This window comes from Myxozyma melibiosi (assembly GCF_037950935.1).
Source record: "Myxozyma melibiosi strain Phaff 52-87 chromosome Unknown BZA70scaffold_1, whole genome shotgun sequence".
In the NCBI taxonomy this organism is placed as follows: domain Eukaryota; kingdom Fungi; phylum Ascomycota; class Lipomycetes; order Lipomycetales; family Lipomycetaceae; genus Myxozyma; species Myxozyma melibiosi.
The window spans coordinates 1,968,019-1,994,405 of record NW_027042915.1 but is presented as its reverse complement, the minus strand read 5'-3'; the positions used below and the strand labels follow the sequence as shown (position 1 = coordinate 1,994,405).

The window sequence follows — 26,387 nt, the reverse complement described above, 5'->3', positions numbered from 1 at the left end:
AACAACACGACTCGGAGCACCTCCTCCACCTGCTCTGCCGCGGGCGACCGCAGCAGACGATCCGAGGCCGTCAATGCCTGTCTGCTTGTGCGCCGACCGCGCTGGGAACACGCCCAAATAAGAAAAAAACTCTAATTCCTGTTGTCGCCCTCGCGGACAACGTAGCACTCCAGCCCGCTTTCCAATCCAAACACTCTTCCTGACCTCCCATCCCTGCTCCCCTGTCTCCTTCTATTATTCTTAGAGACGATCTCTTTGGTTGTGGAGTCCAACTCTTGCACTTCCTTTGTTTTGGCACCTGTTTGATACCACAGAGACAGCTGCATCGCTGCTTTGTCATCTTCGTTGAGCCCGAATCTCTCACGCCGCTGAACCCCGGCTGAACTCAATTACCTCCTCTCCTCGCGCCATCCCTCCAGACCGCTCTTCAGACTACCCGCTCAAGCGTACAGCAATGGCAGGCAAACGGAAGCGCTCGCGCAAGACCCCGCGGCTCTCGGGCGCGGCAGGCGACGATGACGAGGACGACGATCTGGCTGTCGCTCGCCGCGCTTCGCGGCAGCGCGTCAACTATGCCGAATCCGACGACGACGAGTTCGAGATGGCGTTAGCTGATGACGACGATGATGAGGATGAGGATGATGATGGTAGCGGACATGGGTACCGCGGAAACGGCAACGATGAGGATGAGGAGCCGGAAGCGGAGGAGACCCCGGACGAGGACGAGAAAGGAAGTGGCGATGAGCGTGGTCGGACTGGGAAGAGTCTACATGTTCGTCTTCGGTTAAGGAAAAGTGTTCTCGGCAATGGATCCGGTGGTACCGGTAGCAATGGATCCGCTGCTGCACAAGACGTTGGGACCGCTAGCCCCGAGGACAAGACCGAAGGAAGGAGATCAACCAGACGGTCGTCGGCGAGCGGTCGCCAGAATTCGGTCGAGAAGCAGGAGCAACCTTCGAGTGCAGGCAAAGGAGAGCGAAGATTATCCGGCACCTCGATCCGGCAGCAACTATTACAAGAGGCTGCAAAACCCACGCAGCGGGACCGATCCAAGAAATCCACACGGTCCTCATCCCATCAACCTGATGACGACGAATTCGAGATCGAATCAGAAAGCGAGAGTGCTGAAGACGACGACGATGAGCCTTCGTTCTCTTCCGGAACAGATAACGGCATCGTTGATGACTCTGACTTTTCAATTGCCGCGCCCAGACGACGCAGCACGCGCGTAACGCGTACTCGCTCGGCAGCTACAAGGAGCCGAAAGCGCGGTGATACTGATGACGATGACGACGACCATTTGTCGTTGCAGCGGGAGCTTTCAGAACTTAGCCCGCCGCCGCAGAATCGTCGGAAAAACCTACGCGCTCGACGCGAAGTCAATTACCAGATTATACCGCCGCCTATCCCTGAAGGATACGACGAGATGTTTGCTCCCACCGAGTCTCGGAAACGTACAAACACGGGCGGACGACGGTTATATTCAACTTACGGCCCCTTTGGTGGTGCGGGGGTTACATCTCTGTTTGGCGTCAAAGGACCGGGTGGTCTACAAGCCGCCGGCGGTGCTGCCGACTCCGACTCGTCCGACGACGAGGCTGCCAAAAACCCAACTAATAAGCTTCCGAATCTCGCTGATCTCGAGCAAGTCACAAATCCGTCGTCTGCACTGGGTCTCGTGAAGAAGAACAACCTGTCGGATACGGATCCCTTGGGAGTCGATATGAACATTGACTTTAGCGCCGTCGGTGGCTTGGATGAGCATATCCGGCAACTTAAGGAGATGGTCGCTTTGCCGTTGCTCTACCCTGAGGTTTTCCAGCGTTTCAAAGTAACTCCGCCACGAGGCGTGCTCTTCCACGGTCCTCCGGGTACTGGTAAGACGCTGCTGGCACGAGCGCTGGCAGCAAGCTGCTCGACTGACGGGCGGAAGATCTCGTTCTACATGAGGAAGGGTGCGGATGCGTTGTCAAAGTGGGTGGGTGAAGCTGAACGTCAATTGCGACTGTTGTTTGAGGAAGCAAAGAATACGCAGCCCAGTATTATCTTCTTTGATGAGATTGATGGTATGTTGTATCAATTTTTACCGACCGTCTTGGTGTTGTGTCTAACACAGTCTTTCGTTTTTGTCTAGGTCTCGCTCCGGTTCGATCGTCGAAGCAGGAACAGATTCATGCGTCTATTGTTTCAACGCTACTGGCTCTCATGGACGGAATGGACAACCGCGGCCAAGTCATCGTCATCGGCGCAACCAACAGACCAGACTCGATCGACCCTGCGCTCCGTCGCCCAGGCCGTTTCGACAGAGAATTCTACTTCCCACTTCCAAACGTCGACGGACGAAAGAAAATCATAGAGATTCAGACAAAAGGGTGGAATCCGCCTCTGCAGCCTGAGTTTGTTGATGAGATTGCGACGTTGACGAAGGGATATGGTGGTGCGGATATTCGAGCGCTGTGCACTGAGTCGGCGTTGAATGCTATCCAGCGTCGGTATCCTCAGATTTACACTAGCTCTGATAAGCTAGTCATCGATCCGAGCTCGATTACGGTGTCTCCTAGAGACTTTATCATATCTCTGAAAAGTATTTTCGACCTTTCGTCTTTTGACATTACATGTGTTTGCAGATGAGCTGACCTATACTTTAGAAATCATACCTTCCTCGCAACGATCCACGGCGTCAAATGCCGCACCGATTCCTAAGCGCGTCGAACCACTGCTCAGCAGCACATTTGACGAGATCAAGCAGGCATTAGACCACGTCATTCCTCGACAGAAAAAGCTCTCGGTTATGGAGGAAGCTATGTACGAGGAAGATGTGACTGATAACGGTTTCGCGCGGGAGAATATGATGCAAGGTTGGTTTTTTGTTTATTGCTTGGTGTTGTGGTTATGGAGGATTAACTTTATATGGCAGAGTTTGAGTCTTCGAGGGTATTTAGACCTAGGATCCTGATTGCTGGTGCTCCTGGGATGGGCCAAGAGTATCTTGGCGCGGCCGTAATGCAGTACCTAGAAGGTTACCATGTGCAGACATTTGATCTGGCAACGTTGTTAGGTGATCCAACCAGGGTGAGTACTTGTTTCTTGTGCACGTCTACAAGATGGTTTCTAACAGTTAAAAAGACTGTCGAAGCAGCGATTGTGCAGCTCTTTGTCGAGGTCAAACGGCATACCCCGAGCGTAATCTTCATCCCCAACATCGACTCGTGGTACAAGACTTTAACGCCGTCAGCATGGACTACATTCCAAGGTTTGTTGAGAGGCATTTCGCCTGTCGAGCAGATTTTGCTTTTGGCGGTCGTGGAAAGCGGGTTTGAGTATTTGGACCACGAGGTTAAGGCTCTGTTTGGCTTTTCCAGAGCTAACAGGATCGAGATCCAGAAGGCGTCATATGTAAGTCATAAGTTACTACTCTGGAGTTTAGCGTCGGCTTACTAATCTTTGAATCAAACTAGTCTGAACGATACGATTTCTTCAAAGGCGTGGCGCTACACATCTCCAACTCTCCCAAAGCTTATCCCGACCTTGAAAACCGCAAGCGGCGGAAACTCGAAGAACTGCCGAAAGCGCCACCTGATCCGCCAAAAGTGCTGTCAAAGGCTGAGTTGAAGGCACAGGAGGATAAGGATAAGCGGCTTAAGAATTATCTCAAGATCAAACTCAGTGGTTTGATGGATTTGCTTAAAGTGCGGTATAAACGATTTAGAAAGCCTCCTATTGTACGTTTTGTTTCCAATTTGCGAGTCTTTTGACAAGTTTTAACAGTGACTATAGGACGACGAGTATCTGGCCTACCTATTCGACGGCACGGAAATCGACCCGAACGCGCTATACGAGTACTCCGTCACCGACGACGAGATGATCCTGCAGCGAAGTACCGGGAAGAAGTACCACAACATGGATCTCGACGTTATCGAGGACCGGCTGTGGAACGGGTACTACTGTACGCCGAAGCAGTTTTTGCGGGATATCTCGTTTATCCTCGAGGATTCAAACACGAGCGGAGATCGCGAGAAGATTTTGAAGGCGTCAGAGATGTATGCGAACGTTTTGGTTTCGGTGGATGAGATTGGCGACGCGCAATTCCTGATAGACTGTGAGCGGGTGCTTGAGCGCGAAACCCAACGGGCGGAGATGTACAAGGAGAAGCAGAAGCGGCGGCAGGAAAAGATGCAGGCGATTCAGGCGCAGCATAAGCTAGAGCTGGAGGAGAAAGAAAGAGCCGAGGCCGAGAGACGGGAGAAGGAGGAAAAGGTAAAGTCTGTGATGTTGTCGAAGCCGCGGACGATTGAGAATATGTTTTCGGATGAGGATGAGGTGGAGGAGGGGGATGCGGTGCAGTCCGCTGCTGTTGAGAATGGTGACGCAGGTGTGGATCAGCAGCCTGTTGGCGATGGTGCTGAGGGCGATGGTGGTATCCAGGATCCTGACGAGATGCAGATCGATCCGCCAGCTAGTACTACTGTCGAGTCTGCGTCAGTGGAACCCGAGATTCACGCGACTGCGGCGCCAGAGTCGTCTGCTACCGTTGACGACGCTACGGAGTCGCCATCACTACCTGCGGTAGCTACGGCCGACACATCTGCGCAGTCAGACACCTCAGCCAGTCAACCCAACGGCGCGCTCGTCGTCGCCGCCGCCTCTCCCTCTCCCGAGCCAGAAGAAGCCCCGCACGCGCCGTACGAGCTCGACAAGGCCGCGCTCGAATCCTTCCACCAAAAGCTCGCGCACGAGACCGACAAGTTCACGATCGAGCAGCTCGAGCAGCTCAACTCTGCAATCATGGACGTCGCGTACCGGCGGCGGCAGTGCTGGGATCGGAATCTGGTGCTGCGGGAGGCGGCGCAGGTCGCGGAGGATGTCAGTCGGGATATCGCAACGGCGGTCAATCGGGACTGATCTTGTATAGTTGTATAGTAAAATAAAAACGATGGATAGCGAGAGTATTGCCAGTTCGGGCAGTCGCACGTGCACACAAACCCCTCACATGAAAACAGCACAGGGCAAGGTCGCGGATCTTGTAGGCGCGCACCGACCCCCTTCGCTCAGCGACCGCCCACAGCAACAACAAGAACGCGTGCAGACCGGAAGAAGAAGAGAAGACGAAGCAGAACAAAACAAAGCAGAACAAAGCAGAAGCAGAAGACTACGCGAGTTGGAGATCTTTTGTTTGTGTTTTTGGATTGAGGAATTCTTTTTGTGTGTGTAATTGGAGAATCACGCTTTGCGAATTCGGCATCTGGTTTTTTTCAATAGTTCTTCTGTTGACGAAGGAAGACAATCAATCAGACAAAGGGAAGCAAGTCTGCGGTAGTTAATTGAATACCGCATTATTTCGAAGGAAGAAAAGGAACTGATAGTGAGATGGATTACGAAAACGGATCGCGAGATGCGTATGGTATGTTGTTTTTTCCTTGTTTGTCGGTTATAAGAGCGGCGCTCGTTTTGCTGTGTGGAGTGGGTTTGTTTGCGATGAGAGGATGATTGTGTTTGGATGTTTGAGGGAGGAAGGAATTGAGAGTTGAAGAGGGCGGATGCGGAATAGGATGAGAATGCGGTGTGAAGGATGGTGTAAAAATTGAGAAAGCAAGATTATGATCTGCTGCTCTCTTGTCTCTGTTTTGTTGTTGGAAGTTTTTGTGTTTTGTCGCCGAGGAAATCATGCGTTTCTGAGCTGCTGCTAACGGTCTTTTAATAGAAAGCGGATACGACGAGAGACGATCTGCGTCGCCGATGCGCGTCGACGAGCAGCGTGCTCCTGAAAGTGAATACCGGTAAGTCTCCACGTATACCAATGCATGCAAGTTCCCAGCACCACAGTCTAACAAGTCCCCTCAGCAGCGAATCAGGCAAACCAGAAGAACCCGTCAACAAAGGCGACAACCTCTTCGTGACCGGCATCGCCACGCGCGTGACCGAGGACGAGCTCTCGGAGCTGTTTTCAAAGTACGGCACTGTTGAGAAATGCGAAATCATGAAGGACCCGCACACGCGCGAGTCGCGCGGCTTTGGCTTTGTCAAGTTTGAGAATAGCGAGCAGGCCGAGCTTGCGCGCGAGAATCTGCAGGGCCAGGATTTTGAGGGGAGGGCTTTGAAGTGAGTAGTATATTTTTGAGTGTTTTTGTGCGGTTTGCTGATGATGTGTTTTTTGTGAATTAGTATCGAGGTCGCTCGTCGCAGTCGTCCGCGCACTCCTACCCCTGGCAAATACTTTGGTCCCCGCAGAAGAGGTAAGACATACCCAACAACACCTACTCCACACAGTCACTAACGCAGCAACTTAGAACCCCCCGCCGACGCCCGCACTACGACGACCGCTACCGCCGCGACGACGACCGTCGTCGCTACGGCGGCGACCACTACGACGACCGCGACCGCGACCGCTACTATGACCGCGACCGTGGCGGCGACCGTGGCGGCGACCGTGGCGGCGACCGCTACCGCGACCGCGACCGCGAAGACCGCTACCGCGAGCCGTACCGTGGTGACCGGGACCGCGAGCGCGACCGTTACGCGGACAGGGATCGGGGATACTCGCGCTACGACGATTATCCGCGGTCTGGCCGATACGACCGCGAGAGACATTAAACTATGTCTCTCTGCTTTTGCTCATTTTTTTGATGTCACGCAAACGCGTGCTCTGAGATACCATGTACGATGTCCAAAATGTTTTGTTTTTTGACTATTTCTGTTTGTGTTTTTGATCAAATTTTGTTCTCCCGCGTTTCGAAAAAAGAAAATGTTTTGGCTTTCTTTGTGAAAGATTGGCTCTTACGGTTATGTACAGTATGTTGCTGATTTCTTGAGTCTCGTTTTGTATCTTTGTGTCTGTCTGTGTGAACATTTCGTCTCAAAGATTGTATTTGAGTCGTACCTCGATTTTGTTTTTGTTTCTTTATCTTTTTATTGTCAGATCGCCTCTACATATGTCATATCGCCACTCGACAATCGATTTTTTTGGTATTCAGCCTGTCCTCGTCGCTAGAAGTCAGAATTCAGAACAAGAACAAGAAAGTCAAGCAAACCAGATCACGACCGGCATCTTCATCTTTATTCACCCCGGCGGCGCGCCTCTCATCGCACTATATTTCCATCATATACTACCTACCTACTTCCTTGACTCATCATCACCATCGCCCAATCCCGTACGACGTATAACAACAGTAGCAAGTCGCGCTATACGAAATCTCTGAATTTGTATATTTACAGTCTAGCGTATAGTTTTGACTGGCTGAGAAAGAGGGGTATAGAGGTGGAGTTTTTTGGTGCTAATTATGAGATAGGTGCTCGTTTGATCGCTTGTTGTGTGGGCGGCGAGGAGGGTATTTGAGCTGACTTGATATGAAAAAATAGATAAGGAATCGCGAGGGCGATTGACGGGTGTAATACGATCTGAGTGAGTGAGTGAGTGAGTGTAGTCTGACTTTCACAGCAAGCGGGTTACGAGGTGATGATCTGGTTTGGCTTGGTTGTGCTGCAAGAAGCTGTTTGCTGTGCTGTGCTGTTTTCTGTGCTGTGCTGTGCTGTGCTGTTTGCTTTCGCTTTTGCTTGGCTGCTGCTGACTCGAATTGTCGAATTGCAGGATATAGAATAGATGTAGTTGAGAAAGGTTAATAAAAGTTATGTAAATGGCTGTGGATCAACATGAATAAGGAACGACTGAAGAAAGTTGTAAGCCTCGCCCGCTGTGTGGGTTGTGTAGTGTGAAGAAGATTCAATATGGTGTCGGAACAAATTTGTACATAACGAGCTAATTTGTTTGCCGTTCTGTCTGAGATCGTTCTGTCTGAGATTGAATTGAGCGTGCGTAAATTATAGAGCAAAAAACAAAACAGAAGACGGCTGGTGTAAATCCAGATATTGTACAAAACGTTTTTTTGATGTTCACATTTTGAGCAGTGTTGATTTGAGATTGCGACGGTCGATCATATCCGCAAGAGCATGGTTGATCATATCCGCAAGAGCATAAAACAGAAGAATGGAGAAAGAGAAAAGTTAGTATCGGCGGCTGCCGCGGTAGCTATCATAGCGAGGACCAGAGGCGCGCGGTCCGGTGGGCGGATAGTCCGGGTACGCGCCGGCAGGCCCGGTGGGGATCGCAGGAGGGGCGCGGGATGAGGAGGAGGAGGAGGGGGGGTATGGGTCGCGGTAAGATGCACTTTCCCGGGGCGCGTCCCGGGGATCATATGCCGGTCTTTGAGGGGGATAGTCTGCGCGGTCGGCGTAGCCTCCACGGGAAGGGTAGGCAGGCCGGTCGGGATAGTCTCGTTCGTGGGAGTAGGGCGCGCCGCCGCGGTCGGGGTACGGTGGTCTATCGTAAGACGGGCCGGCGTGGTATCCTCGAGCCGGACGATCGGAGTAGTCGCGTCGGCGGTCGTGGTCTCGGTCGGGGTACGCACCGCGGTCGTAGCGATCAGAGTAAGGCGCGGACGGCGGACGGCGATCATACGATCTGCGGTCGTCATACTCGCGGCGGTCGTCGTAGCGCGCGGGCGCGACCGGCAGCCGATCACGGTAGTCCGGGCGCCCGGCGACGACGCTTCTCACTGGCTCACGCTCGCGATAGACGTCTTCGTGCCGCGAATGATGCCGGTGGTAGTCGCGGTCGTCGTGGCGCGCGTAGGGACGGTCGTCGTAGCGGGGTCTGCCGCCGAAACTGCCGCCGCCGCGGTCGTCGAAGGATGATGGGAATCTGCCGCCGCGGCCGCGGAAGTCGCCTCGGCCGCCGCGGACGACTTGGCCAAAGTATTTTCCGGGGGTCGGGGTGCGGGGCCGATTCCGCTTTGCGAATTCGATTCTGGGGTTGTTAGTTGGGGGTTGAAGAGGGGAAGGAGATGAATGACGCACTGGATTGAACGGCCCTCGACGACGATGCCTTGCATTTCGCTTTTGGCGGAGGTAGCGGCGTCGATATCAGGAAAGCCAATAAATCCAAAACCACGGGACTCTCGGGTGTGAGGATCTTTCATGATGTGCGCGCTGATAGCCGCGTACTTGTCAAACATGGCCTTGAACTCCTGTTCGTCGATTTTGGGGTGCAGACCCGAGACGAAGAGGTTGACGGAGGGAGGGTTCTCGGATGCATTGGCGGTTTCGGTGTTGTATTGTTCGTAGGATTGAGAGGCGGCGTCGGCGTTGTAGTTGTCGTAGGATTGCGGGTCGTCGTTGTCGTCGGCACTGGGGGGGTTAGAGGGTGGTGAGTGTATGAGGTAGTATAGGAGAAGCTTACGGAGGCTGCACGTCGTAGGTCTGGTCGAAGGTCTCGGGGGACTGCGACCTGCGGGGTTCTTGATATTGTCATGGTAAGTTATTGAGAAGTGAAAGCAAGAGAGAAGAGCACGTACCGGAAGTGTCTGACATTGTTGGTGGATATCAAGGAAGTAGACAGAGACGCATTGAGAAAAAGAGAAGAGAGATGATGACTAATCCATTACACAGCAAAGGGTTTGGGTGGGATAGGGTTATGCGTAAGGGCTGCAGGCGGCTGCGGGCTGGGGTCGATTTAGTGCGGATCCTTTCCGGACCGGGGACGCGTGGCCTTCCCCTGAAAAGCCAGAAAAGGGCGGGAAGGGAGGCGCTGCCGAGGAGCCGGCTGGGTGCTGTTGCAGGGAAGAGAAGAGGATAGTAGAGACGAAGAGGAGGTTTGTTTAGGGATATAAACAAGTGTAAAACAGTGTTCGGAGAGAATTACCGAGCTGGCGTTGAGTGGTGCCAAGTCTTGTTTAGAGGAGAGAAGACATCAGGGCCCACTATAGTTTAGTGATGGTTTACCTATGATTTAGGTAGCAGCCATTTGTTCTTTAGTTATTGTTCTGTGGCTGCTTCTTCTCTTCTATCTCTATCCTCGCTAACTACTAAATACTTTACACTATACACTAAATAGTAACCCGTTCAGGAACCGGACGACTAGTGCTGCAGCCAGACCGTTGAAACCTGGGGTCCTAACGCCTTAGTGCTGCGTACATCCGCTGCTGCGTACATCCCAAATCAATGTGATTATAATATTCGTATATTTATCACATCAGACGAAACAAAACAGTAGAACAACTACAAATACAAGCACACCCGCGTAGAGCACAGTTGGCTGTGGACCAGACCAGGGCGCCGGAACCTGGCGATAGTTTCATTCTTGCCCCGACGAGAAGTTGCCTTATTTCCGCGATCTGAGACTTCTTTGTTCTGCTGCCTCCTCCTCCTCTTCCTCACCACCACCCTCATCACCTCCTCTATCCCTCCTCTATCCCTCCTCACCATGATCCTCAGAACCCTGAGACACCACTGGTGGAACACCAAACTCAGGCGCCACCACTACATCATCCTCCTCGTCGTCTTCATCTTCTGCTCCACCGTCGTCGTCCTCTTCCGCCTCGACAGCTCCCTCGACTTTAGCGTCCTCAAAGACGACCCTGACCTCCTCACCCACCTCACAAATTTCCGTCCGTCGTCCGAAAACCTCACCGTCAACGAGTTCGAGTGGATCGAGCCTGAGGATCATGAGGACATCGTCCAGCTCAAAGCAGACCCGACCCTGCTCGACTCCCTCGTCTCAGAAGTCGACGTCGCTCATGCGGCAACCCACTCTGTCCCCTCCATCCTCCTGATCTCGCACCACCCCTCCACCGCCGCTGCTGACGCAGAGCCCACGCCCGTGTTTGAGAGCGAGAGCGCGCTTGCTGTCGACCCTCAGCCAACCCAAGTCGATCCAGACTACGGCGATGATCTCGAAGACGACGCCTACTACGGCATGCCCTCCACTCTCGTCACGCAACTGCGCGCCCCCTCCGCCACCGCTGCTGCCGCCGAAGAGTCCCCGATCGCAGAGAGCAAAGAAGAAGAAACGTTCGAGCGCGAGCCGCCAAAGTACGGCAAGCTCGTCGACACCCCTAAAGGGCCGCGCGTCGTGCACATGCTCACTCCCTCAACGACCATCAACCAGCTCGTCTGCAAGTCCCTGTTCTCGTCCGCGCTCAACAACTACCCGCACCCGATCCTCATCAACTTTGAGCACAAAGTGCGCGACGAGTTCGAGGCGCATTTCCTCAAACTGACCTCGATCCACGAGTACCTCGACTCGGACGACGTCGAGGAAGATGACCTCGTCCTCATCTTTGACGCCTTTGATGTCTGGTACCAGCTCGACTTCCAGATTCTGATCAACCGCTACTACGAGATGCAGGCTAAGGAGGAGGCCAACAAAGGCGCAGACTACGCCGAGAGCGCGGTCTTTGGCGCCGACAAAGGCTGCTGGCCCAACGCGCCTACTTCGGACGCCTGCACAAAAGTACCCCAGTCGACGCTCGCCGACGACGTCTACGGTCCCGGAACCGACAAGTCTGCCATGGGTTTCCGGAACCGGCCGCGCTGGCTCAACTCTGGCACAATCATGGGCCCGGTGCCGGTCGTCAGGGAGGTCTTCAACCGCGCCGTCAAGGCGACCCACAACGCGTTTAACTCTGACCAATTTGTGCTCGCGGAAATCTGGGCCCAGTTTGATCTGCCCATCATCCTCGACTACGAGTCCTACCTCTTCCAGACTCTCACGCACTCGCACAGCGACGTCGTCTTTCTCTACCAAGAGCAGATCGAGCCCGGCCAGGTCATCTCCGGACCGGTCGTCGACCCGCTCACGAAGGACAAGTCGACGGACGGTGGCCGCACAAACTCCAACCCGATCGACAGCTTCAACGTGCTCGACAACACGCCGCTCGCGCTCACGCCGTTCCTCAACGGCACGCGACGACAGCGCATGTGGAGGCTCTCGAACCACCATACGGCCTGGAACCGCGTGTCCGGCAACGTGCCTGCGATCCTGCACCTGAACGGCGACAAGTCCTGCCTGAATACCTGGTGGCACAAGATGTGGTGGGTCCACGACGTCACGCAGTACCATCAATGGTATCGTCTCAAGTACGTCCGGCACGAAGGCGGCGCGTTCCTCGATAAAGTGGACGGCACGATGGAGTACCGCGACTTTGACCAGATGTGCGGGAGTTATCCGATGTTTGATATTGTAAAGTCGCGGTTAGACGGGCAAAAGATCCGCAAGGGATCCCGGCCGTCGATCGACCCGGAACCGTTCATGGTGGGTATGAATCCGCACACGACGCCTGCTGATGTGTGGGAGGATCTGATGAAGCTGAGAGATAAGAAGCTGCACGGATCGAAATCAGCTGCGAGAAAGAAGCACCCGACTCTGTAAGCGCATCTATTTGTTATTATCACCGGTGTTTGGTTTTTTCTTCTCCTTTGCACTTTCTATCTTTTTTGCAGTCTCTTTATGTTTCCGTGACTGCATTTCGTTGTACTTTTACGTCTTTTCGTCGTTTTTATTCTGTGTCGTTGCTATTATTGATGTATCCTGCTTTCGAAGCGGGCTGTGATCTTTATGAGGATCTTTTGAATAAGTCTAGATTAATATGTGTCTTCCGTGTCTTTTAGTCGAGAATAATATCTGCTCAATCATCTTATCTCTCGCGACCATCGAGTACGTCGTAGCTGGACTCATTGTAGTCTCCACAGCGTCGGGGTGGACGCGATCTGAGATCTGTGGTCGTCTTATCTACACAGGCTGCATAATCTTGATGGTGACTGATGCAATGCAATGCAGACAATGTAATGTATCCATCTCAACTCGTGCGTGCATGCACATGCTGCGCAGCCATAGATAGAGCAGAAGAAAAATGTACCGCACTGTTGGGTGAACAACAGCGCGCCCTTCCATCGCATTCACTCGCCCCCCTTCAATTTCTCCAGCGCGGCCTCCGCGTTCCTCACGCCCTCGGCCTCCTTCTGCTTCCCGACCCACTCCGCCTTTGCGTTGACGGCCGTAGTCAGGATCTCGGCGTCCTGCAGCGCCTTGACTTCTGTCCTCAGCCCCGCCGTCACGCGCTCGAGCACGGCGTAGAAAGATTCGGCGTTCTCGCGGAACGCGGCTTTAGATTGGTCGATTGATTTGGAGGGGTCGAGCGTGTTGAGCGAGGAGAGAGAGGTGGAGGAGTAGGAGAGTAGGGAGATGATTTCCTGGGGATGTTAGTTTGGCTGTAGCTCAGGTTGTATAATAGTAAAGAGAGAAAAGTACTTCGTCTATCTTTTGGAGATTCTCGAGATGTTTGTTTGCTTGCTCGGAGGTCGGTCGTTTGCTGGTGCTGTTGTTGACGCTGCTGCTGCTGCCATTGCTATTGCTATTGCTATTGCTAGCTGCCGAGTCCTCCATTATTAATCAACCCTCTCAGTTCCACATACAAGCCTTTCTTTATGCTAATCAATCCAACACCGGGCCTCAAAGTGCGAAAATAAAAGGAGAAGGAGGAGAGAAGGCCGACGCGGCAGAGCGCTCGATTGAAGGACCACGCTGCGGCTCAAAAAGTTTCCGGGTTTCTTCCTTTTTTTCCTCCCAGTCCACTGCACGACATCTTCTCAATTGCAGACGTCGACGTCAACCATCGTCTTAATTCCTGCTCGTGCTTCTGTAATTGACAAGCAACCATGCTTCTTTCACGCATCTCGGGAATCACCCGCGTGAAACCCAAGCTTCCCGCGCTTCCCACCAACCGGACCTACATCGTCCTCGGGATTGAGACCTCGTGTGACGACACCTCTGTCTGTCTTTACGACCGCAGAAAGGGCTCGCTTCGGCCGGAGCTGCTTGCGTCTCTCAAGATCCGGGCCGATAACTCGGTCGACGGCGGGATTGTTCCTACGAAAGCGCTGTCTCATCATCAGGCCAATCTTGGAATTCTCGTCCAGCATCTCCTCTCCTGGCGGTATCCGTTAGACCGCGATACTCACACGAAGGTCTTGAAACAAATACCCGCTCTTAGTACCCGTGGGCGCATTAATACATCGCCTCGGAAGTCTGATCCCCTTGTTGAGTCCGCAAGAGTCATTCCGGACCTCATCTGCGTGACCCGCGGCCCAGGCATGCGCGGCTCCCTCGCCGCCGGCACCGAGTTCGCCAAGGGCCTCGCGGTGGCTCTCAACATCCCGATCATCGGCGTGCACCACATGCTCGGCCACCTGCTCAGTGCGCGCATGGTGTATTCGAGGAGAAAGTCCCACGGCGTCGGAATCGCAAACTTCCCGTACGTCACCATGCTCGTGAGCGGAGGCCACACGATGCTCGTGCTGTCCAGGTCGCTGACCGACCACGAGATCCTCGCGGATACGGTCGACATCGCTATCGGCGACGCCATCGAAAAGTGCGCGAGGTTCATCGGTCTCGAAATGCGCCAGCAAAACAGCTACGGACCCTCGCTCGAGGTCAAGGCGAGGGAATATAGAGCATACCTTGATGGCCAATACGAGAAGCAGCCAAAGTCTCCTGCCGGGAAGTTCAATGCTAGCGAGCAGCCCGAGACTCCTGCCGAGAAGTTCGATGCTAGCGAGCAGCCCGAGTCCAATGCTAGCGGGCAGCCCGAGACTCATGCCGAGGAGTCCGATACTAGCGAGCAGCCCGAGACTCCTGCCGAGAAGCTCGATGCTAGCGAGCAGCCCGAGACTCCTGTCGAGAATTTCAATGCTAGCGAGCAGCCCGAGACTCCTGCCGAGGATTTCAATGCTAGCGAGCAGCCCGAGACTCCTGCCGAGAAGTTCGATGCTAGCGAGCAGCCCGAGACTCATGCCGAGGATTTCAATGCTAGCGAGCAGCCCGAGACTCCTGCCGAGGATTTCAATGCTAGCGAGCAGCCCGAGACTCCTCCCGAGGAGCTCAAATCCCTCTCGCTCAACGTGGCGATGCGCAACAAAGGCACGCGCACCGGCTCGTGCGCGTTCTCGTTCGCGGGATACTTGCCGATGGTCGAGCGCAGTGTGCAAGAGGTGTTTGGCGGTAACCTCGACGGCATCAGCGAGCTGCAGAGGGCGAAGATCGCGTACGAGATCCAGCAGGCGATGTTCACGCAGATCATTGAGCGCGTGAAGTACGTGCTCGACACTAAGCTGGATGACGAAATGAAAGCTAAAGTCAAAGATATCGTCCTGGCGGGCGGCGTGGCTTCGAATCAAGAGCTGCGACATATGTTTAGGACTCAGCTACAAACGTATTCCCCCTACCCCAATACCGATGCAACGAAGCCGGACGACACGGAGACGGGACCCGGTATTCCGAAATACAATATTTTTTCCCCTCCGCCGGCCCTGTGCACCGATAACTCGGAAATGATTGCGTGGGCCGGGATTGAGTTGTGGGAATCCCAGAAGTTAAGATCTGAGCTCTCCATGGAGCCGCTTCCTGAGTGGCCGTTGGAGAACTTCACGACCAATGTTGACGGCTGGACTACCGAACCATGGAAGAGAGGAGCGAAGCCGAAACAGGAGAAGGAAGAATTGCGGGGGCGGTTCCTTAAGATGGAGAGAGACCCGCGAAGGCCGTACTCGAAGAGAGAACCGCGGAAGCCGTACTCGGAGGGATACCCGCGAAGGCCGTACTCGGAGAGAGATCCGTGGAAGCCGTACGCGGAGGGATACTCGCAAAGGCCGTACTCGAAGAGAGAGCCGCGGAAGCCGTACTTGGGAAGCAAACCGCGGAAGCCGTACTCGGAGAGAGAACCGCGGAAGCCGTACTCGGGAAGCAAACCATGGAAGCCGTACTCGGAGAGAGAACCGCGGAAGCCGTACTCGGGAAGCAAACCGTGGAAGCCGTACTCGGAGAGAGAACCGCGGAAGCCGTACTTGGGAAGCAAACCGTGGAAGCCGTACTCGGAGAGAGAACCGCGGAAGCCGTTCGAGCCGCGCGAGGAGGAAGGCGCGTGGGAATCAACTTCGACGGCAGAGGAGATGAGGAACACTTCGAAGGCAGCAAGGGCTGCGGCAAAGGCAAAGACAGGTTTTGAGGCCGCGGAAGAGTATGATACGCCAATGTGGGTAGTATAAGTGGAAACTGCGAAAGTCAGCAGAAAAAAGTGTATATAGTTGCCTATAAGTTTAAAATAATGCTATTTGATTAATCTAAAAAACATCTCTAATCATCATCACTTGCCAACACCCTTCTTCTTACCCCCTCCCTGCCGCGACTGCCCCCGGCCAGTAGGCAAATTGACAACCCTGCCACCCTTCTCCTTCCCTTCGACCCCCGCGGCTCCAGCATCAGGCCTTGGCGGATTGATCTCGAGCCCGCCCTGGAGGACTTCGACGTTGACGAGCAGCAGCTTCGCGTTATGCTCGTACTCCTGTGCGACGGTCATGATTTGCTGATACACCTCTGCGCGCTCGTTGCTGTCCATGTCGACAAAGATCTTGTTCTCGAGGTCTAGTCTGACAGTCATCTTGTTGGACTGTATCAGCGCCACCAGATCCTTCTCGATATCCGCCTCAGTCGCCCCGAACCGCGCCGCCATGCGCGAGATATAGCCCCGCTTGTATCCCTTGACGTACTGCGTATAGCAATTCTCTCTGATCTGGCTAAACAGCGGCGCGACGTAATCCGCCAACCATATATCGAGCAGATAATCGCTTTTATGCTTCTCGAGCGTGTCGAGCGTCGCCTTGTAGTCAAACGCGACAAAGGACTCAAGTAGCGTGCGCACGTGCGCCTCGGACTCGAGCAGTTCTTTGAAGTTCGCGTTGTTGTCTAGCAAGTCCTTGAGCGCGTTGCGCGAGTACGTCGCTAGCGTGCATAGCCCGACGATTACAGAGATGTCGGAGACTGTCACGAACTCGGAAATGCTCGGCAGGGCGGATCCGCGCGTGCTCGAACTCAGCGCGGTCGCAGCGCCGCCGCTGCTGCTGGCGGTAGTGGTGGTGGTGGTGGTAGTGGTAGTGGTGGCTGCTGTTACCGAGCTCGCGCCCGGCAGCCCAGGAACCGCCGCAGGAGCAGCAGCGACCGCGGTCTTTGGCGGCGCAAAAGTGTCGGCTTTGACTTCGAGCAGCAGCGCCGCCGCGGTCTTGAACTGTCCCCGCGAGAGCATCCAGAGCCCTCGTGCGGCCTTTGCGTAGGGCTCGAGCTCGTTGAGGCCGTTGGGCAGCTGCTCGAGTCTGGTGATGGGGGCCTCGAACTGCGACCAGTTTTGCTGGTAGAGGTAGACGCGGATGAGGTCGAGCGAGAGGTCTTTCATGTGCTTGTGCGTGGTACAGTACTCTCGCTGGCGCATATAGCTCTGCGTCGCAGCAGAGAGGTCTCCGATTGTGAAGTAGAAATCGCCAAGATCAGCGTATCCCATACGAATGCTCTCCTTGAGCAGGTTATTCTTGTACCGCTTGAGCTCCTGCTCGAGTTTCTCGTTCTGGTCGCGGTTCTCGCGGCTCGTGTTGTCTACCCAGTCCATGTCAAGCGTCGCGAGCGGGTTCGACGGGTCGATGCTGTGCAGTCTGTCGACGGCGGTTTGGTAGCGGGTCACGTCTTGGGTTTGTTTTAGACGCGCGATGGCGAGGCCGAGCGCGGAGGCGGTCAGCGGTGGACATCGGTCGGCGATGAAGAGGAGTCGGTCAATTGCATGGCGGCCTAGAGATGTTTAGTTTTGTTGAATCCTGACGAAAGATAATGATGAAGAGGATAGATACCGTAGTAGTTAGAGATGTATGATTCCAGCTCGAATTGCGGAGACGCTACACAGAACCACTCGTCAGCACTCATTCTTCTACTTGTCATCACTCTTTCAATATTCACTTACTCTCCGCAATCTGTTTACTCTGCACAGCTTTCAAGCTCATTGCGTCGTGGTGTCTTCGTCTTCAGTATCGAATATTCTGATCCGCACGATAGCAGTGCTACGCATCGCCCGCGCTCTGAGTTTCGTAGAAACCCTATTCTATGTCAATATTACAAGATAGGAAATGTCAATTGCATTTCTTCTTTGGGAATATGTCCGGCCGCGCTTGAAAATTTATCCGACAGTTTTTTTATTAACTGCATATTTATTAATTATAAGACTCTCGGAAGCTTAGACAAAAGCTTGGTGTTGTTGCTAAAGGTCTCGATGGTTCTTATGCGGATCCAGTGTCGCGGTATGATGAAATAAGCAGTGAAATAGTTTAATAAACACCACCAGATTCTTGTTCTTGTCAGGCACAGATGTTTCATATCAAAGCAGTTGGGTATCATAAATCAGCAGATTGAACTGAAAGCATGAAAAGAAACAGAAGCAGCAACAAACAGAATAACAACACAAGAAAACGCCAACTTTTACGCAAGGCAATGCAATGCAAGAAGAGTAATAGCCTAAGAGTCGACCATGATCGACAGCGCGGTGCCATAATCATATTATTTTCTAATACCGTTAAATATACAAAAAGTTTCAATCAATAGTGAAAGAGAGAAATGGAAAAGAAAAGAAAAAGATAAAAGAAAACACAAGACAGAGAGGACGCCATAAATAGGAGGATATTCAAGTAATATAGATACATCGTATACACGAAATTAGTTGTAGAAGAAAAGAACAAAGAAAGACCATCTAGTCGACGATTGCGCACGTCACTCATCAGACAAAGATGACAACTGGAGTGAAATAGAAAACAGTATTATTGATAATAATTCATCATGTGGAGGAAGGGGTAGAGAATATATAAGATTCGTTATTCATTTCATTAGGTCAAGTTCAATGACCGGTCTCGCCAGCATCGCATACAATAATCTCGCGGCCCCATTCACTGTTCAAAACCTGCTTGCCGGTGATGCGGCGGCCGGGATGAGGATCAAGAATAGAGTAGATGACGTTCCTGCACCGTGCGCGTTCGAGTTGTTCGATGGGTTCATAGCCAGCTTCGTCCTTGCGACCTTCGAGGTAGCGTCTATAAAAATCGTCTTCCTCTTTCTGCGCTGACTTCCAAAGATGTCGGCCGGTACGCATAGCCATGTAGATCACACCCGTCGCCCAGATATCGACCGGCCTAGGATCAAACTCATCCTCCGTGTACTCTTCTGGCGCAATGTAGGGCGCAGAACCGCAGACGCCGTTTGTGAGATGGACGTCGCGCTCCCACGCCATACGGAAGCACTCGCCGTTGCCAAAGTCTGTGATCTTGAGCGCACCAGAAGTGGTGAGCAGCAAGTTCTCCGGTTTCAGATCGCGGTGGGCAACACCCATCTCGTGCATGTAGACGACACCGCGCATGAGCTGCTTGAAATAGCAGTCGGCCTCGAGAACCTCGAGTTTGCCGGCCGAGAGGATGAGGGTGTATAGATCGCCGCCGGCGCAGAACTCCATGACTTCGCAGTACTCGCCCTTATCGTCCTGGATGAGGTCGAGAGTGTGGATGACGTTCGGGTGACGGAGGGAGGACGAGATACAGAATTCTGATGTCAGTCGTTTTGTGTACTTTTTCTGTGATTCGGCGGGGCGGCGCTTAAATTCCTTGACAGCGTATAGCTTTTCGCTTTTTGAATTTTTCGGATCAACCTAAGAAGTGTTAATAGAGAGAAAAAAATAATAACGCAGGAGAGAATATAAAATGATCATACCTTGTGGGAGATACGGACAATACCAAAGGCACCTCTGCCGATAATCTCATGGCATTTGCCATACTTTTCAACAAGAGAGGTGGAGGCAACAGCATTCTTAGACGACAGAGAACTGTCTTTCTCATTTGATCTGAGCCAGGAGCTGAGCAGAGAAAGAGAAGCAGCCTCGTTTGTGGAGGAGGTCTGGGGAGGGGAGGAGTCGTCAGAGCGCTGCTTCTTACTCATCATGTCTTTGAGCATGCTGGAGAGTTTTTCCTGGCGGCGGGCGGAGCGCAGGAGATGCTGATGGGACTTGCCATCGGGGGCGACGACGAAGCGCACCCAGCCGTCTTTGGAGGAGACGGAGTTTGCGCGGGAAGCCGGGGTGGAGGAGCCGGCCAGGCGGGAAGACGACGAGGCCGGCGTGGCAGACGCGGAAGAGTCCTTCTGTTTCAGCATGCTACTAGTACGACGACATTGTATGGGAGTGAAGACAGGAGACAGCAGAACACGCGCCGCGGACGGGCCGAGCGCCCAGAGGAGGCTAGCGGGGAGAGGAGAAGGAGAGAAGGAGGAGAGAGAGAAGGGGGGAGGTGAGGAGGTGGGGAGGAAGCAGAAGAAGAGAGAGGAGGACGAGGGAAAGAGGAGGAGGCAAAAGAGGCGGCCGCCAGCAGCGCACCTGAGAAATGGCGCTCACAAAACTTTTGGAGACAAACACCAAAACCGCCCCTTCGATGCTTACCCGGCCGGGACCCATCCGACCCGCGCCCGTCCTTGTCCGGGCAAGCCTGCCGGATGGGTCTGTGACGTCATACTGTTATGTAAGCAGATTCTGTTCTTCTGCCTCTGCTGCTGCTCCTTCTCGTCTGCTACTGCAGCTGTGCTGTGCTTCATCAGACAGTGATCAGTAATGTCTTCCATAGTTCTAGTTGTAGGAAATACAACCACCAGCTACCGAACTAGCTCCTTCTCTCGTCATTTCCCGATCGATTGCGCTTAGTGGCTCAGAGCTCAGAGCAGGGGCCTGTTCAAAGCTTGTTTAAATGATCAGTTCGCGCACTGCGACTCGTCGTAAATCGTATTCGCGCTGAAGAAGCTCTTTCGGGCCTCGTTGCTCTCTCGCATCTATCGCGCCTGCCCCGGTCTCCTCGACTGCTGTCTAAGCAGTTATGCCGGTGTAGAAACATAAAGCTATAGTCTTCATGTGCAAGCACCAAGCATACGTGCAAGCACACAAAGACACAGCTCAGCCTCGTCGTCATCGGCCCGCAAGCGAGCTCCATGCGGCAGATCCGCCTGACTAAGAACTGCTCAGCCATTACAGCTGCTTAACTGCTCAAATGCTCACTGCTTCCAGCTCACTGCCCCCGCCCACTGCGGCCCGCTGTCGGTTGTTCCTGACCTTGTTGTCCTCCTCCTCCTCCGCAGACTCAGACCGACTCCCACCCGTCCCCGCCCTTCTGCGGGTCGACATACGCCACCCGCTCCTCCTCCTGCGCCTGCTCCACCGTCCCCTTCACCAGCCCTGCTGTCACCGAGCTTCCGGGCCCGACTCCGATCCAATCCAGACCGCTCCCTCCGCCCGCGCACTCCTTCTCCATATACTCCACGCTCCCCAGCCAGTCCACCGGCGCCCAGCATCCCTTCACTATGCTCTCCCGCGCCTCCTCCGCGCTCCCCATCGCCCGCGCGCTGTCGTTCCGCACTATCTTCACCCCCGACCCAAACACCGGCGACGGCCACGCAAACTCCACCTCCTCCACTATCGCCCGCATGCGCCCCTCCACCGACCGCAGCACCTCCGAGTGAAACGGGATCCGCACCGCCAGCCGCGTGCTCCTCCGCACCGCGGGCTGCAGCCGCGCCAGCACGCGCTCCATCGCCTCGACATGCCCGCTAATCACAACCTGCTTGCGCGAGTTTATATTCGCGACATTAACCACCTCACCATCCGAGGTCGTCTCCTTCGCCGTAGCCTCAATCGCCCTTATAATCTCCTCCACGCTCGTCTTCTTAGACAGCACCGGAACCGCAATCATCCCCATCCCTGTAGACCCCCGCAGCGTCCCCAGCGGTCCCCCGTCGCCCGCCGCCTCCTCCATCGCCAGCCCGCGCTCGCGCACAATCCTGATCCCGTCCAGCAGCGAGATAACTCCCGCTGCCACCAGCGCCGTGATCTGGCCCAGCGAATGGCCCATCACGCCAACCACCTCCCGGTCCTTCAAGATCTTCTCCTTTGCATACTCAAACGTCAGCACTGAGCTCAGCAGGATCGCAGTCTGCGCAACAGACGTCCGGTGAATGTCAATCTCGTCCTCCGGCGCACTACTCTCCTTGTCGACCAGCAGCTTCTGTATCCGATCTATCGTCGCCGAATCCATCTCTTTCTCGGTCTCCAACGCTCGCACGAGCACCTCCGTCGCCGGCCCGGCAGCGCTCGGGAACTTTTCGTATATCGCGCTAAGCATACCCGGTCGTTCTATGCCTTGGCCTGAATCATAATCAATATTGTCAGACAATCAATCTCTGCTCCGCCGGCGTCTGCCTTAGCCTCAACTTACCTGGAAAGAACAGCGCCGTCTTTTTTGCTAGCAATCTAGCACTGCTCGACAACCCCCGGCGTCCGACACCTCTGCTGTGTATCCAGCATGCACGACACACTCTCATCTTTTTTTTCTCAATATGTCCTCACAAAAAGCAGTAAATTTCGTGTGTACTCCTAGAACATCGAAATCATGGAGAAACTCGAAATTTATCGGAAGCGCTGGTAAAAAAGCCGCACCCCGCGCGTCTGAATCGGAAGAGCGCGCAACAGAAACAAGGGTCTCGTACATGTTTTGCGCACTTCCATTCGTGAACCTCACCGCTTTCCACAGCTCTGTTCGACTCGACATGTTTGTTGGCCAAGAAGGAGCTGTGTTGGAAGCGTCTCTGTTTCGGAAAGTACGGGGCATATTTATTGTGGTGACTTGTCGTTGTCCGTCGTTTTCTCTGTCAACTGAATAACATACCCAAACACCCTGTGTTCCATCTGTGCCTCTACAACCTCTCTCTACCTGCCTCCTGCCGCGCTTCCCTTCCTCCCTCCCTGCACTCGATACGACTCACAGTCGACATGCCAAGCTCGACTATCTCCATCTGTTCTTCTCGCTAAACGCAATAAGCTCATCTTTCATACGTCCCCGGCGAGTCTAGGTTATCGGCGCGACATGCGCATCTGCCTGTCTCACGCTCTGGGGTAGCCGTCCAGCGTGTTTTCTCTCAAGATCGTCATGCTCTATGCTCTGCTAGTCAGGAACTGTGGCGATGATCTACGGGTCAGAGTCGGTCTCTGATGGTCCTGCGATGTGCCCTGCGATTGCCTGCTCATCGAGATGACCTCCTTTGTTGAGATGACTTATATAGTAGATGCACTGATATACATACATTCATCAAATAAAGAAATCTACTATGGAGTATTAATGCACTTGGTTGAATTAAATGATATATTATATCTATATAATAATTAGGAAATAGATAAACCAAAACAGCAGACACTATATACAAATCAAAAGCAAGAAAACCCCCAAAACAACATGAAGAAAAGAAAAAGGTAGGAGTAATGAAGGATCCCATTCTAAAACACGCGCATAAACTGTTGTATAATGAAAAAAAGACTTAAGGATATTGATTGAATCAGCAGCAAAGTTTCTTTTCTTTCAAAAGCATCATCAACTCTTGCGCATCTTCATTTACTCCTTCTTGTCGTAGACGTCCGAAGAACTGCTGACGCTGTTGTCGACGTCGATAGCGTTTGAGACCTCGACCTCGACGTGGATCGAGCGGATGTAGTTCTTGCGTCCGGCCCAGAACCACGAGACAACACCAAAAATACCGGTGATTCCAAAGGCGACGATACAGTAGTTCATGTTTCCGCCGTTGACGGGCATCTCGGTCGGGAAGAAGAAGAAGATGGTGGTGAAGACGAGGTAGAGCGAGCCGAGGATGTTGGAAGTCCAGCCCCAGAACTTGCCGAGGGAGTAGTATCCGGGCTTGAAGTTGTCACGGCCGTGGATCATGAGCGTGACGATGGGGAGCAGGTAGGAGACGTAGAGACCGACGGTGGCGATCGACATGACGGTCAAGAAAGCAGTCTCGGAGCCAAAGTCGATGGCGATGAACGCGCACTGGAAGAAGGCGGCAACAAGGGTGGCAAGGACAGGCACGTGGAGATGGGGGTCGACCTTGCAGAGGTACTCGGAGAACGGCATGGCGCCATCACGGGCGAAAGCAAAGACGGAGCGCGCACCCTCGGTCAGGAGAGCGTTGGAGGCGAAGAACGAGCAGACGCAGGTGATGACAGACAAGCAGGTCGAGCCGGCCTTGTTGTGGATCGCATCCTGGAAGAGCTGGATGAGAGGAACGCCGGTGGCGGAGCCCTCGATCGAGTCGATGTCGACGATGCAGAACAGCAGAGCCATGATGTAGCCGAGACCGGTGATGAAGCCGATGAAGACAGAGAGGACCATAGCGCGGGGAGCCTCGCGGGTAGCGTTGTGGAGCTCCTCCGACATGTGCGCGGGGGCGTCGTAGCAGCACATGCCGTACGCGGACTGCAAGATTCCGAGGATGATGGCCATGCCGGTGTTGTTCCAGCCACCATCGTCGATCGAGTAGGTGAAGACGAAGGAAGCATCACGCTTGTTGTCGGACACGACAAGGATGACGATGGTCGTGATCACAAAGCCGAGGACGGACCACCAGAGGGCAAAGTCGTTGATGCGGTTGAGGATCTTGTTGCCAAACAGGTTGATGACGGTGTTGATCAGGCAGCACGCGTAGGTGATGAGCACAATCTGGTACTGTTTGATCTCGTAGTTCTCGTTGTTCAACACAGCCATGCCGGCAACGAACTCACCGACCTGGAAAAGAGCGGTGGAACCCATGCAAAGCAGACCGGCAAGCTGAATCCAGCCGGTGATGTAGGAAAGACCACGGCCCCAGGGCTTGCAGTCGGTGATGAGCAGAACCCACGAATACTGGCCACCGGCGACGGGGTAGGCAGAGCAAATCTCGGCCATCGAGAGAACGACAAAGATGGTGAAGAAGCAAACGCCGACCCATCCCCAGAACAAAGCGGAGGGGCCACCGTTAAGCATGGCAGACGAGAGAGTGGTTCCCAGGGCGGTCCAGCAAGTCAAGATGGCAAACGAGAAACCAATCATGGAAAGCAGGGAGAACGACCGCTTCAACTCCTATCGCGCCAAAACTGTTTAGAAAAAAGACTTGACGAAGAAAATTCATTGTTGTTGTTCATACCTGCTTGTATCCGAGCTCACCGAGCTGGGCGGCATCGTCGTCGGCGCCGATGACCTGCTTCTCAACTCCGCTGATGGAGGCTTCTTCTGAACTCATGGTAGAAGTAATGTGTGAGGAGATGTGAGGAAGAGAAGCGCTGCGGGTAGTATTGACAGGGCGGAGACGAGAATGGGAGCGGAGATCTTCTGCCTCGGAAAGGCAGTACTCCATGATTTATATAGAGAATCTGGAAGGTGGCGCCGCTCGACGCTCCGAGAGGAGCTAAGACAGCACCGGGAGGACTCAGGGAGAAAAGGTACGGTTCCGATAAGCCATAGAACTCTAATCTGGCGGTGTACAGACTCTGATTTCTTGGTGTACGCGGAGCTGTCTTACGTCCATCCGGGCACCGAGTTACCTGTCCAAGAACAGCCTTGGACGCTGTCTGAACTTGTCTATTCCAGTCTACAACCACGACTGCAAACCCGGGCGTGAACCTGCGGACAGCGGCCCTGCAGACCGCCTACGAGGAGCTTAGGGCCGAAGAAGGTTTACCCGGCGAAAACAGAAACGAGGTACTTTCAAGGATAACAGCTACACAATGTCAGCGCTGGCCCACTTTCTGGCCTGCACTTGACTCTCTGGTCAGTACCGACGACTAAGGCCTCCTTTTGATAAGCTTTGGCCTCCCCTCGAGTTGGATTGCCCGCTGATAAGGCGGCTTGCTTTCAGCCCGCGAGCAGGATGAAAGTCAGGAGGACGACGGGGCGGGTAAAAACGCCACTTACTCGCATGCCACGGAAGCCTCCATAAAACGCCACATGATCTAGATGCAGCGACACGATGGCTGCCTTCTGTCGTCTTCCTGGGAACTGCCGTCGTCGCTCGGAAGGAGGTCGACCGCCTGGACTGGCGGGCAAACTCAAGATAAGAGGCAGGGTTGTGGGTATCAGCTTGAGGATGATAGCCAGATAAGCGGCCGAAATTAAACATCTCTCACGTGCCTTGAAAGCCCGTCAATGGGAAGGACAGCATTCGACTGGAGAATTGGTCGATGTTCATTGGAAGAAAACCATCTGGTTTTGATTTCTCTAAAGAGCATCACGCTAGTCCTATTCGGGGTTAGCGATCTGTATGCTAAGCACAGTGGCGCGAAAGCCACCGGACGCCACAGGTCTCGTCGCTAAGGGTCTGATGTCCCGAAACGGAGATCTGTTCCCGGCTCGAAGTTGGGTGTTCTCCCGCACCGCTGCTCTGCGTACTCTGCAGAGTTGGGGATATGGGGTGCGCGGTAGCATGATGTTCTTGAATCGTAGTAACCGTGCCTTCCGGTACTTGTCAATATGTGCGCATGCCGTGCAGCTGCTGATGGTTCATCTATCCTCTGTTCATGCTGTTCGTTGAGGCGTCTTTGTTGTCTTTCTGAATGCGGACAAAGCCATCGAGGTGTTGTTTTTTTGACACATCCACAGCATCAAAACAAATTCATACCACTGCCTGATGGCTATCTGTCACCCCGAGCGGCTGATACGAGTGCACACGCGAGCGAGATCGTCCGCATGCTGTTTAGTTTGATGAGGGATAATAATCTCTGCTGATTACTACCTTCCTGCTCTTTCCCCTGCCCAGTTTGTTTGTCTGCAAATCCGCAGAGACAAAGACTAACGGCGCCACGTCCTCCAACTTTGCCTCGAAACGGTTCTTACTTCCCACCTCCCGCTCATCGCTCTCCACC

The 26,387-nt window shown here is 53.8% G+C and overlaps 10 protein-coding genes across 10 annotated transcripts; 4 read left to right on the top strand and 6 right to left on the bottom strand.

Annotated features, from left to right (window-relative positions):
- Nucleotides 1-136: 136 nt before the first annotated feature.
- BZA70DRAFT_27111 (uncharacterized protein) lies at nucleotides 137-4,954 on the top strand. The gene is made up of 7 exons (XM_064911425.1): nucleotides 137-2,066; nucleotides 2,135-2,584; nucleotides 2,649-2,858; nucleotides 2,918-3,072; nucleotides 3,127-3,396; nucleotides 3,459-3,722; nucleotides 3,778-4,954. Exons 1-7 carry the CDS (start codon nucleotides 455-457, stop codon nucleotides 4,900-4,902), a joined length of 4,086 nt encoding a protein of 1,361 aa, XP_064770863.1. The 5' UTR covers nucleotides 137-454; the 3' UTR covers nucleotides 4,903-4,954.
- Nucleotide 4,955: 1 nt separating this feature from the next.
- BZA70DRAFT_27219 (uncharacterized protein) lies at nucleotides 4,956-6,807 on the top strand. Its single transcript, XM_064911610.1, has 5 exons — nucleotides 4,956-5,401; nucleotides 5,702-5,777; nucleotides 5,845-6,099; nucleotides 6,163-6,233; nucleotides 6,288-6,807. Exons 1-5 carry the CDS (start codon nucleotides 5,368-5,370, stop codon nucleotides 6,683-6,685), a joined length of 834 nt encoding a protein of 277 aa, XP_064770862.1. The 5' UTR covers nucleotides 4,956-5,367; the 3' UTR covers nucleotides 6,686-6,807.
- Nucleotides 6,808-7,597: 790 nt separating this feature from the next.
- BZA70DRAFT_27156 (uncharacterized protein) lies at nucleotides 7,598-9,384 on the bottom strand. The gene is made up of 4 exons (XM_064911500.1): nucleotides 9,348-9,384; nucleotides 9,233-9,290; nucleotides 8,851-9,180; nucleotides 7,598-8,800 (listed from the first exon to the last, which is right to left on the bottom strand). Exons 1-4 carry the CDS (start codon nucleotides 9,361-9,363, stop codon nucleotides 7,999-8,001), a joined length of 1,206 nt encoding a protein of 401 aa, XP_064770861.1. The 5' UTR covers nucleotides 9,364-9,384; the 3' UTR covers nucleotides 7,598-7,998.
- A 643-nt stretch (nucleotides 9,385-10,027) lies between these two features.
- Nucleotides 10,028-12,465, top strand: BZA70DRAFT_26920 (uncharacterized protein). The gene has a single exon (XM_064911201.1). The coding sequence runs from the start codon at nucleotides 10,256-10,258 to the stop codon at nucleotides 12,200-12,202; it is 1,947 nt and encodes a 648-aa protein (XP_064770860.1). The 5' UTR covers nucleotides 10,028-10,255; the 3' UTR covers nucleotides 12,203-12,465.
- On the bottom strand, nucleotides 12,466-13,352 carry BZA70DRAFT_26919 (mediator complex protein-domain-containing protein). The gene is made up of 2 exons (XM_064911200.1): nucleotides 13,082-13,352; nucleotides 12,466-13,023 (listed from the first exon to the last, which is right to left on the bottom strand). Exons 1-2 carry the CDS (start codon nucleotides 13,214-13,216, stop codon nucleotides 12,730-12,732), a joined length of 429 nt encoding a protein of 142 aa, XP_064770859.1. The 5' UTR covers nucleotides 13,217-13,352; the 3' UTR covers nucleotides 12,466-12,729.
- Nucleotides 13,353-13,554: 202 nt separating this feature from the next.
- BZA70DRAFT_232654 (glycoprotease family-domain-containing protein) lies at nucleotides 13,555-15,285 on the top strand (the record flags this gene model as incomplete). Its single annotated transcript, XM_064910245.1, has 3 exons — nucleotides 13,555-13,772; nucleotides 13,884-14,262; nucleotides 14,686-15,285. Coding segments are annotated over 3 exons (1,197 nt in total), but the record flags the coding sequence as incomplete, so codon positions are not given.
- A 672-nt stretch (nucleotides 15,286-15,957) lies between these two features.
- Nucleotides 15,958-17,762, bottom strand: BZA70DRAFT_272293 (26S proteasome subunit RPN7-domain-containing protein). The gene is made up of 3 exons (XM_064911630.1): nucleotides 17,610-17,762; nucleotides 17,500-17,544; nucleotides 15,958-17,440 (listed from the first exon to the last, which is right to left on the bottom strand). Exons 1-3 carry the CDS (start codon nucleotides 17,647-17,649, stop codon nucleotides 15,972-15,974), a joined length of 1,554 nt encoding a protein of 517 aa, XP_064770857.1. The 5' UTR covers nucleotides 17,650-17,762; the 3' UTR covers nucleotides 15,958-15,971.
- Nucleotides 17,763-18,245: 483 nt separating this feature from the next.
- Nucleotides 18,246-19,947, bottom strand: BZA70DRAFT_26904 (kinase domain-containing protein). Its single transcript, XM_064911195.1, has 2 exons — nucleotides 19,397-19,947; nucleotides 18,246-19,334 (listed from the first exon to the last, which is right to left on the bottom strand). The coding sequence occupies exons 1-2, from the start codon at nucleotides 19,832-19,834 to the stop codon at nucleotides 18,534-18,536; spliced, it is 1,239 nt and encodes a 412-aa protein (XP_064770856.1). The 5' UTR covers nucleotides 19,835-19,947; the 3' UTR covers nucleotides 18,246-18,533.
- Nucleotides 19,948-20,805: 858 nt separating this feature from the next.
- Nucleotides 20,806-22,269, bottom strand: BZA70DRAFT_287163 (acyl transferase/acyl hydrolase/lysophospholipase; the record flags this gene model as incomplete). The annotated part of the gene is made up of 2 exons (XM_064913928.1): nucleotides 20,806-21,866; nucleotides 22,158-22,269. The coding sequence occupies 2 exons, from the start codon at nucleotides 22,267-22,269 to the stop codon at nucleotides 20,806-20,808; spliced, it is 1,173 nt and encodes a 390-aa protein (XP_064770855.1).
- An 837-nt stretch (nucleotides 22,270-23,106) lies between these two features.
- Nucleotides 23,107-24,769, bottom strand: BZA70DRAFT_287162 (amino acid/polyamine transporter I; the record flags this gene model as incomplete). The annotated part of the gene is made up of 2 exons (XM_064913927.1): nucleotides 23,107-24,609; nucleotides 24,674-24,769. 2 exons carry the CDS (start codon nucleotides 24,767-24,769, stop codon nucleotides 23,107-23,109), a joined length of 1,599 nt encoding a protein of 532 aa, XP_064770854.1.
- Nucleotides 24,770-26,387: the final 1,618 nt, after the last annotated feature.

Coding starts and splice junctions, on each gene's coding strand:
- BZA70DRAFT_27111 (XM_064911425.1), top strand. CDS start 455: ATGGCAGGCAAACGGAAGCGCTCGCGCAAGACCCCGCGGCTCTCGGGC. Junction 3,073..3,126: donor TGTTAGGTGATCCAACCAGG/GTGAGTACTTGT, acceptor ACAGTTAAAAAG/ACTGTCGAAGCAGCGATTGT. Junction 3,397..3,458: donor AGATCCAGAAGGCGTCATAT/GTAAGTCATAAG, acceptor GAATCAAACTAG/TCTGAACGATACGATTTCTT.
- BZA70DRAFT_27219 (XM_064911610.1), top strand. CDS start 5,368: ATGGATTACGAAAACGGATCGCGAGATGCGTATG. Junction 5,778..5,844: donor GCTCCTGAAAGTGAATACCG/GTAAGTCTCCAC, acceptor TCCCCTCAGCAG/CGAATCAGGCAAACCAGAAG. Junction 6,100..6,162: donor TTTGAGGGGAGGGCTTTGAA/GTGAGTAGTATA, acceptor TTTGTGAATTAG/TATCGAGGTCGCTCGTCGCA.
- BZA70DRAFT_27156 (XM_064911500.1), bottom strand. Junction 9,181..9,232: donor ACCTACGACGTGCAGCCTCC/GTAAGCTTCTCC, acceptor TAACCCCCCCAG/TGCCGACGACAACGACGACC. Junction 8,801..8,850: donor GTCGAGGGCCGTTCAATCCA/GTGCGTCATTCA, acceptor TAACAACCCCAG/AATCGAATTCGCAAAGCGGA.
- BZA70DRAFT_26920 (XM_064911201.1), top strand. CDS start 10,256: ATGATCCTCAGAACCCTGAGACACCACTGGTGGAACACCAAACTCAGG.
- BZA70DRAFT_26919 (XM_064911200.1), bottom strand. CDS start 13,216: ATGGAGGACTCGGCAGCTAGCAATAGCAATAGCAATAGCAATGGCAGC. Junction 13,024..13,081: donor ATCTCCAAAAGATAGACGAA/GTACTTTTCTCT, acceptor TAACATCCCCAG/GAAATCATCTCCCTACTCTC.
- BZA70DRAFT_272293 (XM_064911630.1), bottom strand. CDS start 17,649: ATGAGCTTGAAAGCTGTGCAGAGTAAACAGATTGCGGAGA. Junction 17,545..17,609: donor GAGTAAACAGATTGCGGAGA/GTAAGTGAATAT, acceptor GGTTCTGTGTAG/CGTCTCCGCAATTCGAGCTG. Junction 17,441..17,499: donor ATACATCTCTAACTACTACG/GTATCTATCCTC, acceptor AAACATCTCTAG/GCCGCCATGCAATTGACCGA.
- BZA70DRAFT_26904 (XM_064911195.1), bottom strand. CDS start 19,834: ATGCTGAAACAGAAGGACTCTTCCGCGTCTGCCACGCCGGCCTCGTCG. Junction 19,335..19,396: donor TTGTCCGTATCTCCCACAAG/GTATGATCATTT, acceptor AACACTTCTTAG/GTTGATCCGAAAAATTCAAA.